Raw genomic sequence first — 13092 nt, forward strand, 5'->3', positions numbered from 1 at the left:
TCTTCTGCTATAAATCTTGGAGACAAGGCCCTTGCCAGATATGTAATTATTGGCAAATATGAGTTTGTGGCCATCATTTTTGTTATGTGCTTTTTTGTGGTGTCAATTTCTTTGTTCCATGTAATTTTCTATGCTGAGCTCATTTTTATGAATCGTATTATCACTTTCTTCATTGCTATTGTTTTAGTATTTGCTGAATATTTATGCTGGTCCTCTTTTTTGATGTGAAGGCTTATTATTTTGCTTTGAGGTTACTCTGTGATTTACAGTTTTCTTCTCAAGTTTAGAACAGTCTGTTCTATCTTGTAGTTGTCTTGACTTCCCTACCATCTAGAAGTTCTGTAACAACACATTTTTTTTCCCTCTTTTTGGTTTGTAGTTGTCCTCATTTGTCAGTTGGTGTCTCTGGTTCCCTGTTTACAATCTTACAGGCTGTTGTTGCTTGTCTGTCCAAAGGGCTCCCTTTAGCATCTCTTGTAAAGTTGGTCTGGTTTTAACAAATTCCCTTCATTTCTGCTTATCTGGAAATGTCCTAATTTCACCATCATATTTGAGGGACAATTTTGCTGGGTACATAATTCTTGGAAATTTTTCTCTTTCAGGGTTTTATACATACCATCCCAATGTCTTCTTACCTGCATGGTTTCTGTTGAGAAATCCAAGCTTAGTCTTACTGGTTGCCCCTTGTAGGTAACTTTTTGTTTTTCTCATTCTGCTCTCATGATTCTTTGTCTTTGGTTTTGGTAAGTATGATGATGATATGTTTTGGTGATTTTATTTTGGGGTCTATCCTGTTTGGGGATCGTTGGACTTCCTGAATGGATATATCCTTGTTTTTCATCATACCAGGAAAATTCTCTTCCAACAAGTCTTCAACAATTTTCTCTGTGGTTTTATTTGTCTCTTCCTGTTCTGGAATTCTGATTACACACAGATTATTCCTTTTGATGGTATCCCACATGAACATTAGGCTTTCTTCATTTTGTTTTGATCTTTTTTCTGATTTATCTCTTTCCAAAGAAGTGTTCAGGTATTTGCCTTCAATCTCTCTAATTCTGTCTTCCATTGATTCAATTCTGCTCCTTCGCCCAGTCAATGTCTTATCTATTTCTGAAACTTTAGTATTAATCTTCTGGATTACTATGTGTAGATTTTGTACCACTTGTAATTTTTCATTTATTTTGTCATTTTGTTCTTGTATTGTCTTTCGAAATTGTTCTAGGATTTTCTCTGTGTTTTCCTTGATCTGTCTCTCAGTTCGCTGAAGATACCTAAATATAATTCTTTGAATTCCTTATCAGTGAGTTGCAATGCTGCATCTTCCTCAAGGATGTGTTTTGGGTCTCTATACTGGTCCCTTGTTTCTCCTACTTTATCTTGCTTCTTTGGGTGGACTGTGATGCTCTGTTGTCTCCCAGGTATTGTGACATTTTTATGTTTATATTTAATTGGTGATTGTATGTTGGAGTGACTTGTCCACAATTTTCATTTTCTTTGTTTTGTTTGTATGTTATCTACGCACGCAGGGTACTGTGCTCCTCTATTTGCTAGTTGACAACACTTATACATTTACCACCTGTCTCCTTTCCTGTTGTGAGCCTCTCGTATATCCCTGCCAGCCTTGGCAAACAGACCTATTCTTAGGTCCTGTTTTCATTTAGGTTTTTTCACTAGTTGGTACCTAATCCACTTCTGTATAGTTCCTTTTTTTCAAAGCTCAGGGCTCCAGGATTATGTTCTGTATCTCTGTCAATTGGTTTTTCTTTTCCTTGTTGAAGAGGGTCTGCATTGCTTGCCTGCCTATTCCTCCATCTTACCGCAAGTCCTCCACTAACATGTTGTCTTTCAAGGAGCTCTGGTGATGTAGTGGCTAAGGAAGTTGGTTGCTAACCAGGACAATAGTTTGAACCCAACAGCTGCTCCATGGAAGAAAAACTGGGCAGTCTGCTTTACAGCCTTGGGAACCCAAGGAGAGTTGCTGTGGGGGTTGCTCTGAGTCAGAATTGACTCAATGGCATGAGTTTGGTGTTTTGTTTTTTTGTTGTTGTTGTTGTCTTTGACCAAATTAATGCTTGTATGACCAGAAAAGGAGATGCCTGAGTTAGTAATACTTTCCTTCTCTTCCAAAATTTTCTTCCTTCACTCTAGCATTTCACAGGTAAGTGACAGACAGGCATGAATGGGAATAGAATCTTCCTTAGAGTAACAGTATTTGAATTCTTTAGAAACCCCTGGTTCTAGAAAAAGACTACTGAGCTAAGAGTCTCAAGGCCAGTCAGTACCTTAAGCTTAAGGATCAAGTTACTCTTTCACTGCAAGGAAAAATACCAAGCCTAGCTTGCAAACAGCCATCTAGATGCAACGATGGGTCTCTTCTCACCCAGTGCAAAGAAGAATGAAGAAAATCAAAGACTCATGGAAACAATTAGTCCAAGTGACTGGTACACCATGTAATCCTCAGCCTATATGACTATGAGACCAGAAGAACTAGATGGTGCCTGCCTACCACTGTCAACAACTCAGAGGGAGATCTATGTAGGAGATCCTGGATAGAGTGGGAGAACAATGTGGAACAAAACTCAAAATCATTTGGAAAAAAAAATAAAAAGGGACCAGGTTTTCTGGTCTGATAGAGCCTGATGGAACAACTGAGACTGTGGCCCCCAGCTGCCCTTCAGGTCTGGAATTGGACCTACTTCTGTGGCTTCTAGCCAAGTAGAGGACAGGTATATGGGGTGAACATTTGCACTGGGTGGATGCACTCCTTGAAAGAGCAGTCATGGGAGAACAGAGGGGCTGTGTATGCACAGAGAGGCAGCTCAGTAGGCAGGAGTGCATGGAGGGATGGACAGAGGAGGTGACTATGAGGGGGAAGTGGGAGGGGTGCTGTTGCATTGTGGTAAATTGTAGTCAATGTCATGAGACAGTGTACATGAAATGCTGTATGGAAAGTGAATTTGCTTTGTAAACTTTTACTCAAATCACAATTAAAAAAAACCAAAACAAAAAAAAACCACCAAGCCTATCCGCTTTGTTTTCTCTGTCAGATACATAAGCAACCTCCCCTCCCTTCCTTGCAAATGTCTTGGAAAATTTGCTGAAATACAGAACAAGGAGTTCTGAATTTCTTGAAAAGGTATTAAAGTCAGACAAGCAAGTGGTCTTATTTGAGTCAGTGACTTCCATTGTGCTCTTGAAAAACAAGAAATGAAAAGCAACTTACTGAACATACAAAGTAGAAGCATAATTCAAAGAAAGGTCATTTAAGCTTAGTAAGATTAACCCCATTTAGTACAAAACACTCTTGGGCAAGTGGCCCACAATGGTTCAGGCTATGGGCTGATTATGCTCCAGGTCTATCTTCTTCCCTTCATCAGAAAGTCCCACTTGCAGACATTACACATGCTGGCATTTCTATTGTAGCAAACCAAAGCCAACAAAGCAGCTGGACTGACACTTGCAAATCTGCTTCACTCAGCTGGCTGACTGAGGTAGTCAGAGTCCCAGGGGAATGCTGCTCAGTGCTAGAGAGCAGGTCTCATGGGCCAGGGTGCAATGTCTGGCATCTTCTGAATACAGTGCTTCCAGGGATTGGTATTAACAAGTGCTCAATAAATATTAGTTGACTGATTGATTGTCAGGTCTATTATATGTGCTACATTTTAATATGCATTTTTAAACAAAGAAAGGTGTAAAGTGTATGAATCTCCTGTAAACACAAGCATGGAGAAAGGAATCCCTGGAGGGCAGAAATAAGGAGTGTTTTTAAAATTTATAAATAAATAATTGCTGTATGTGATCAAAACAAGCTATAGCATAAGCTCAGGAGGCCCAACTAATTATGAGATAATAGCATGCACAGGTGTCTTCAGTGGTTATTTACAAGTTAAACACTGTTTCTGAGAACCTCATTCCCAACTTACTATCACTACTTACATTACAAAGAAAATGTCTTAAAAACACCTTGTAATACTGCTAAGGACAATGATCAAAGAGGAAAAATCACTAGGGTGTATGTATTACATTTTCTTATTCTGTAATCCTGATTTAACCAGTTGATAGAACATATAGGTCAGGATGCTTCTGGCTGAGGATTGTGGCGTATCCAGTCTCATCCCCTAAATCAGAAGCTTAGGAAAGAAAACTAAAGTTAGTATTTCAACTTTTTTTTTAAACATCATCATTGGGAATGTCATTAACACATTAACTAAGGATTAGCTGTCCCTAGGCCTGCTTCAGAACTTGAATAACTGCAGGCAGCAAGGAGAAGGAACGCTGGGATGCTGTGATCTCTTTGACTTAAGAAGGGAAGTAAGGAAACAACTCTTATTTCTTGGGGCTGGATTTCTTTATGACCTTGAGGGAACCTATAGGTCAGTTTCCTGGTGTGCTAATGCTCTTGAGGTTAGGGTATTTTCTATTAAGTTGGAATTGGTTCCTTAGCTTAGAAAATTTACCCTTGAAACTTGGAATCAAAGATCTCAGTATTGCTGCAGATTAAACTTGGTTAAAGCTCCTAAATAAAAAGACCTTTTAAAATGATAATATTCATTAATGGTAATTAAAGCCTTTTTCCTCAAAACAGATAATGTCACAAATACAAACAAAGCTAAGGATAGGAGAGAAATCTATTAGTTCTCACTCTAAATTTAAAATCTGATACTAAGAAAACCTGGTCCTTCAGTACTTCTACTAAACTTCTTTAGATTACTGACTCAAGTTAATATCAAATAGATCTGTGGACACTTGCAGAAATGTTCGCAGGCTTAAAAATCCACTGGGAATAGTGATGCAGTTGTAGTAGTGGTTATAAACATGAGTTTGGACAGGAGAGGGGTTAGAAGACCAGGTACAAGTCTCAGCTCTATCATACTTAATCACTGAACAAGTTAGCTAATCCTTTTGTTTTCTCTTAATTGCACAATAATAATAATAATACCCATCTCACAGCACTGTTTTGGGGATAAAATGATTTTTGGGACTTGGCACACACTAAACACTCCATAAACATTGGCTATTCATTATCATTTACCATTTCTATGTTCCTATACTGCTTTTCTTAAGGAAGAAATCATTTGACACACAAGTCCACCTTCTTTCTCAAGTGGCCCTGGGGAGTAAAAGTAAACAACCTAATGTTGCCACTGGCATTTTATATTTGGGGAAGTTGAGGCCACAGGTGGAGGTTAACCAAGGCTCTGGACCCCTGGACCACAGCTCTCCCTTTTGCACACTAAGCATTGATTTCAACACCAGGATTTCAGGTACGACTTTTTCTGATGGTGCAAAAGCACTGCTTTTTGTCTGTGGGTTTAAAAATAAATAACTGTTACAGCATTCAAACTAGCAACTAAGAATGAGTATAAAAAAAATGTACAATTCTTTCAACAGAGCAGGCAAAATGCTTACTTAATTCAATATGATCATCCATTTGTCCTAGAATCTGGAAAAGACTCCAAGATTACATTCTGAAAAGGGTAACCACTTACTTGTTCTAAATTTTTCCTTGAGGGCATCCAGATCTTCCTTGAGAGCAACCTGCATCCACACCAAACCAACACAGGCCACGACACAGGCCGCGAGGATGACAAAAGCACAGAGGGGATAACAGATCTTGCAGCATCGTAAATAATCTCCCCTGATCGTAGGAACAAATTCAACTATGAGTACAAACACGATTACAAGTGTAGTTTTATTAGAAATAGTATACATATCTTGCCATACAATTATTCTTTGTAACTTTACCTAGGGACATAGGGTAATGTACTTAAGTCTGAACTGCAGATTAAAAATGACTAAATACGACTTATAAAGAGTTTACCTATTGGGTACAAAGGTTTCAAAGTTCACATGTAAAAGGAGTTCCTATGGGCTGCAGGAAGCACTGTGGTACTGCAGCTCACAGCCATCATCGATACAGGAGGGAGGTCTTTGGATACAAACAAGTTAAGTGTACAGACCAGTGCTTCTCTATAATATAATTTATCTATCTATCCATTCTACCCTCTCAAATATACACTCTCTCACTCCAGGGAACTCTGTCTCAGTTTACTGAAACTTCACAAACTTTTGAGCAAGTTTTACTACAAATGAATGAAAGAAATAAGGTCGGTCAGTTTAAGTGGACATCTGGTGCTCTCTAGCTTATTGGCTCCGAAGGAAAGGAACACAGCACTCAAGGTCTGAACTAACCCAGCAGGATAACTTTCAGGATTAGTGTTTCATCAGACTTTCACACTCCAAACTCAGATAGTCCTTAACTACCTAATTTGACAGAACTCTTTAAAGCAAACTCTTCACTTAACAAAATAAAAGGCCAATCTAAACAAACAAACAAAAAAAAAACCTCAAACAAAGGATGTTAGTACCCCAACCATCTACCTAGTCCATATCCATATCCTAGTCTATCATCCATATCCTAGTCTATCTTCCATATCCTCAGCAGAACCCCTTTCTTTTTTTTTTTAGTGTGCTTCCTGAGGAGTCCAAGGGCACCTTCAAGGTTCCTTTCAGCCCTTTCACACCCTGAACCCCAATTCCCAGCGTCCTCAAAGCCCACTACTATTTAACCTGTCCAGTGGCCACGCCATCTAAAAGTGTTTTTGGAAATAGCTGGCTCTTCTTCTTTGGTTCAAACCCACCAGCCACTCCTCAGAAGGAAGGTTGGGCAATCCTACTTCCGTAGTGATACTGCCTCGGAAACCCAAGGAGGGGTCGCTATGAGTCGGGGGCAGACTCGAGGGCACATAACAACAACAACCTATTGTCCTCATCCTCCATCTATTCTCAAGGCTCATATTTCTAACAGTATGTCCCACACCTTATTTTCCATCACCAAGATTCTAATTCATTAACAGTGCAAAAAATAAGTAATTTGTAGTCTGAAGGGCTCATTTTTTCAAGAGACCTAACCACCAAAGCTCTTCTGCTCCTATGTCCCTGTTCTTAGAGTAATGTCTTTTACTCTTACTTTGGTCTCACTGTGCTCTTTGCAAGTCAACACTTCCACCATAGATTCTGAACAACTATTTCATACTTACAGACAGATCCTTAACTTATCCTTTATCTAGGATCTTACTTGTCTTCTACCTAACAAATTTTCTCACTCTGCCTTCCAAGGTCTGTATCTGTTTTTGTTCCCTTAAATTTGTCCCTTGGTACTGCAACAGGATGTCTTTTTCCCATCCCATCCTATCCCTCAATGCATCACTCACTTGACAAAACGAGAGCGATTTCCGACTACATCGAATTCCTCTTCTTCCTCAGAGCTGGACTCAGAGTCTGAATCAGGTGGCTCAGTGCGAAGCAGGCGGTGGCCTGAGCCTTTCTTGGGCTTCTTTCTTCTGCTGTCCCCAGCCAGTCCTATTAATGCATTGAGCTCTTTGCGCTTTTTCATCTTCTTGTGTGGGGTGAGTGGAGCACCCACTCCTGAGCTGCCAGGTTCGTACCCAATGCCCAATTCTCTGGCTGCCTTGGAGCTGCCTTCCAGGGTGGGGAATTCTGGGCTGGAGCCCCCTAGTCACTCCCACCCACAGGTGGGACTGACCAGATCAGCTGGGGGCTAAAGACTGGAGCCCAGAGGAAACTGGAACTCAAATGGATGGGGGAAGTCACAGAGAGGTAGCCAGGGAGCTGGTGATCCAAACGGATAAGGCCCTGGATCAGTTAGTTAAAAGGCTGGGAAAAAAGGCAACTCTATCTTCCAAAGGAAGCAAAAAACCAAATCACGAATGATTCTCAACCCTGGTAAGTAGGTAATAATTCTAAGGTTACTCCAGGAGTTGGGGAAGTGCACATAGATGGATGTTTTGGATCTCCAGGGCAGGATTTCCAATCGAGAGAAAAAACAAACTTGTTTTTGAATGGATAGAGAGAGGAGTGCAGAGCGAGGCAGTGAGACCGCGCTACCCCTCTCTAGCTAGACAAGTGGCAGCAGGAGGGGACTCCTACACCCTGCCAGCCCGACACAGCCCTGGGCGCCGAGAAAATGCCCGAGCCAGGAAGACCTTCTCCGGGATGATCACTGTCCTCCGGCCCCGGTGTCGAGTCTGAAGAAAGCCAGCGACAGGAAGACCCAGAGCCAAGCTCGAAGGCCTTGCCTGAGGGGAGCCACCGCGCTCAAGGAGACCCAGTCCTGCTGCCTGAGTCTGGCAGGCGCGGCACTGAGGCGCGACCCCCGCTCAGCCCACCTGAAGCGCTCCCGCCCAGAGTTTGAGGTGTTCCGACACTGGCGACTCTTGGCAACTCACACGGAGCTGCCTTCCCACTCCAGCCGCGACTCCGGCCCCCGCCCCGGCTCAGGCCGCGGGTGCTCCGGATGCGCTGGTGGCGGCAGCGGCGGCCGCGGGCTCCTGACCCGGGCCATCGCTCCAACCCCAGTTTACTTCCCCCTTGGCAGCAGCCGCCGGCGCCGCCTGCCAGTAAGGCGTGCTTCTATTGGTCTCCCGCTGGTGTGACGTCACTCGTGGGTACGCTAGTGTCAGGGAGGTGGCGGGGCATTAAAGGGGCCCTGGTTCTGGTGAGGTCTGGGCCCGGCTCGCGGGTTAGAGTAGGCCACCCAGGAGGGCCACCCAGGACCCGAAGCTTCTCTGAGCAGAGGTGGAGTTTTGTTCCAGGAGCGTAGGTGGAGTAGGCAAAACATCCAGTGGTGTGGCCAGCTTCGGAAGTTCGTTGCTGCATTAGTTGTGAGCCGGACTAACCCAGGCTAGAGGCTCCACCCCTCTGACTCAAAGTGTTTATTAAAAGTTTAGGTATGTTTACAATTAATGACACCAGCCACTCCTCGGAAGGAAGGTTGGGCAATCTGCTTCCGTAGTGATACGCCTCGGGAACCCAAGGAGGGGTCGCTATGAGTCGGATCCGATTCCACGGCAGTGAGTTTGGTGGTTTTGGTTACAATTAATGAAATACTGTACACATTTCTTCATTCCATAAATGTTTATAGAGAGCTTATCATGTACCAGAAGCTATTTCTAGCTCTTGGGGTACAGCAATGAACGAAACAACCTCTGTCCTTGCCTTTCTGCATAGGGTTACAAGATAAAGCAAAATAAAAGACATAGCAGTAAAGTTTGAATTTCAGATAAACAACGAACTTTTTTTTTTTTCCTCATTAGGTGTCATGAAATATTTGGGGGTATATATTAAAGAGTTATTTGTTGTTTATCTAATATTTAAATTAAATGGACATCCTGTGTTTTCTCCACCAACCCTATTCCTGCAGTTTACACTCCTGTGGGAGGAGAGCCACAACAGCAAACATATTAAATGTCAGGAGGTGAATCAGGTGATAAATGTTATGAGGAAAATTGAAACATGATAAGGGAATGGGGAGTGCCCTGTGATAAAGGGACATTTGATCAAACCCAAAGGAAGTAAGAGAGTGAACTGTGCAATTACCTTGAGAAATTACCAGGAAGACCTGGTGTGGCTGATCTGAACCAGCAAAGAGAAAAGTGGTAAGAAACAAGATCAGAGAACTATCAAGGAGCAGCTCTTATAGGGCCTTAAACACTCCTATAAGGACTTTGAGAACCCATTGAGGAGCTTAAACTGAGAGGAGACATGCTCAGACTTAATTTTTTAAAAGATCACTTTAGCTACTGTATGAAAAACAGAATGGGGTGAGGACGGCAAAGATTACTTTACTCTGGAGACTATTACAACAGTCTAGTTAGATCTGATGATGCTAGACTACAGTGGCAGTAGTGGATGTGGTGAGAAATCTGGATGTTCTTTGAAGGAGAGCTAACAATATTTGCTAATAAATCAGATGAGAGGTATGAAAACCAGAGGAGTCATGACACCTACGTTTTGGGGTGGAGTAACTATAAGAATGGAATTCTGTTTACTGAGAGCAGGAGAAGCAGGTTTGGGGTAAAAGTATACTGGTTAAGTGCTTGGCTACTAACCAAAAGGTCGGCAGTTTGAACCCACCAGCTGATCCACAGAAGAAACCTGTGGCAATCTCTTTCTGTAAAGATTATATTCTTGGAAATCCTATGTGGCAGTTCTAGTCCGTCCTATAGGGTCATTATGAGTCAGAATTGACTCAATGGCCACAGGGTTTTGGTTTGGTGTGAATGGGGAGGAATTAAAAGTTCAGTTGTGAACTAGTTAAGCTTGAGAAACCAACTTGATAATTAAGTGGAGATGTTGAATAGGGAGCCCTTTGGACAGAGAAGCAACAATAGCCAACAACAACTGACCATTAACACACATGATGATATAACCCAGAAACCAACCCAGCTATGGATGTATCCAAAGTAAATAAGCCTACAAGATTGTATACAGGGAACCAGAGACACCAACAGACAAATGAGGACAACTACAAACCAAAAAGAGGGAAAAAAATCTGTGTCATTACAGAACTTCTAGATGATAGGGAAGTCAAGACAACTACAAGATAGAATGGACTGTTCTAAACTTGGGAAGAAAACTATAAATCACAGGGTAACCGCAAAGAAAAATGATAAACCTTCACATCAAAATAAAAGAGGACCAGCATAAATATTCAGCCACTACTAAAACAATAGCAATGAAGGAAGTGATAACATGATTCATAAACAAAATGAGCTCAGCATAGAAAATTATATGGAACAAAGAAATAGACACAATGATGGATGAACTTGGAGGACATCATGCTGAGTGAAATAAGTCAATCACAGAAGGACAAATAAAGTAGTAGTTCGTTGTTGTGGAGGGTCAAAGAAAGGTTTATATATGGAGAGAAACTTTCTTTGTTGGTTGCCAGGGGTGGGAGGTAAGGAGAGGGAACACTGCAAAAAACAAAATAAAACAAAAAAATACATTGACCCATGTCACTTTAGGTTTGTGTATTTCACTGTACATAAATTATATTTCAATAAAATGCATTAAAAAAAAAGATGGGGCAATCTACTTCTATAAAGATTTACTGCCTCAGAAACCCAATGGGAATTGCTGTAAGTTGGAATCAACGAGATGGCAGTGGGTTTGGTTTTTTGCCCTAGTGGCGCAATGGTTATGCCTGGCAGCTCATGGAAAGATCAGTGGTTTGAACCCACTCAGTGGCTCTTCAAGATAAAAGGCCTGGTGAACTGCTCTGTGGTAGTTAAGTCTGTGTGTCAGCTTGGCTGGGCCTGGTTGAGTGGCTGCGCAGCTGGATGTAGTATTCCCCATGATGAGACTGATAATCACCTCCATGGTGGAATCTACTGTGAGCAGCTGAGTAGCTGCTTTAGAGATGTGGTGTGCTTCTTGTACATAAGGAGAACCCTTGGGGAACAGTCTGTAGTTTATGGCAAGCTTGAACCCTGCATACAGCTGAGTCATTTTTCAGCAGCCTGTTATGCTCTGCCGACCTTGGGACTTTCAATGGACTTGAATTAATGGCCTGCCATATGGTTTGGTAACATTGGGACTGTGCCTTATTACTTGTCAACCTCAGGCTTGTCAGCCTCAGCAGCCAGCAGCTGAGTGAAGAAAAGCCTCTAGCTTCAGTAGGCCCGGAGCAGGAGGCAGGACTGAAGCCCAACATTGAGGGGCTTTCACCCAGCCCCTAGAGCCTGGCACTTTGAACTCAGACTTAAAGCCTCCAAACTGTGAGAGAATAAACTCCTATTTGTTAAAGCCATCCCATTTGTGGTATATTCTTGTCAGAGCGGCACTAGGTAACCAAAACAGAATATGGTACTGGGAGTGGGTTTGCTTGAACATGCTCCCATAAAGATTACAGCCTAGGAACGCCTATAGTGTCATTATGAGTCAGAATCCACTTAACGTATCAGTGACCATATTCACAACACATAAGTGGGCAGAATGGTCTAGAGATATGAGTGGAGTTTTGGAATCAAGAGATCTGGTGTTAAATTATGTCTATACTATCTACCAGCTTTGTCAACTTGGAAGTCCTTTAACTTCTCAGAGCCTCAGATTTTTCCTCTGTAAAATAGGGGTAAATACACCTATTTCACAGAACAGACAAATAGGAAGATGCTTTTGAAAGTGCTTTTGAAGCCCCAAATTAAGGTGCAGTTGTTCCATTTTTGCTGTCTTCTTTTAGCCCTAGAGCTGCACTGTCTAATACATGGTAATTTATATTTACCTTACTTAAAATTAAGTAAAAATTGAAATTAAACTCCTCAGTGGCCACATTTCATGTGCTCTAGGGCCATATGTAGGAGTTGTGGTAGCATAGTGCCTAAGGCACTTGACTGCTAACCAGAAGGCTGGCGGTTCAAACCCACCAGCCACTCCTTGGAAGGAAGGTGGGGCGATCTACTTCCATAGTGACACTGCCTCGGAAACCCAAGGAGGGGGTCACTATGAGTCAGGTCTGACTTGATGGCACATAACAACAACAACAACAGAGCCATATGTTAGCCTTCTGGTTAGCAGTCAACCATATGTGATTAGTGGCTACCATATTGGCAACCCAGAATAGAGCATTTCTATCATAACAAAGTTTTACTGGGCAGCTCTGTACTAGAGCTTTTGGAAAGGTCTGGGAATGGACAGGAGAAGAGATAGTGTCAGGTGAGAGGAAGAGATGACTAAAGAGAGGGGGGTGGAATCTCTGTGTTAAGGTTATATTTGATCAGAAACCTGAAGAAATTGAGAATGTGAACTGTGTGCAAAGACTTATGAGGCTGAGGACTTAGAACTTTTGGATTAGATTGTTATGCCCTGTACCTGACTTCAGGAAACATAATGCAAACATATCTTGTGGTCACCAGAAGCCCCAGGCAAAAGAGGTGACTGACTAGGGCAGCTACTCCCATGTTGGCAGAATCCCAGGTGTGAGATGTGTATGTGGTCCTCTTGTGTGTAGATACTACATCCTCACCGAGGAAACCAATGGCTGGGGAATTTGGGGCAGTTGGGCAGACCCAAGGATGCATCACCCAGCTGCAATACCTTATGGTTAGCCAGACCCTGACCTCTCCACAGCTATAGACTTCTCCCAGGACTGGCCAGTGGGCTGCTCATGGGTGGGGAGGCAGGAGGAGTGGAGTCAAGAGCTAAGGGACTGCTTCTACAGGCTTTACCTCTCAGTTCCTGTGTTAGACTGGGTTCTCTAGAGAAACAAAAACCAGCAAAGCTTATATATAT

General features: G+C 42.4%; 1 protein-coding gene across 1 annotated transcript in view; it reads right to left on the minus strand.

The window, feature by feature from the left end:
• Positions 1–7396, minus strand: part of EFCAB14 (EF-hand calcium binding domain 14) — a 53526-nt gene extending 46130 nt beyond the window's left edge. Inside the window, exons 1-2 of the mRNA XM_007946699.2 lie at positions 7215–7396; positions 5490–5638 (exon numbers count right to left, since the gene is read on the minus strand). Of these exons, the coding sequence (XP_007944890.1) occupies positions 5490–5638; positions 7215–7396 (331 nt within the window). The remainder of the gene's footprint in view (positions 1–5489; positions 5639–7214) is intronic.
• Between the last annotated feature and the right edge of the window lie 5696 nt (positions 7397–13092).

The sequence above is a fragment of the Orycteropus afer genome, unplaced genomic scaffold (assembly GCF_000298275.1).
Source record: "Orycteropus afer afer isolate SDZICR_OR568_19922 unplaced genomic scaffold, OryAfe1.0 scaffold00169, whole genome shotgun sequence".
Taxonomy (NCBI): Eukaryota; Metazoa; Chordata; class Mammalia; order Tubulidentata; family Orycteropodidae; genus Orycteropus; species Orycteropus afer.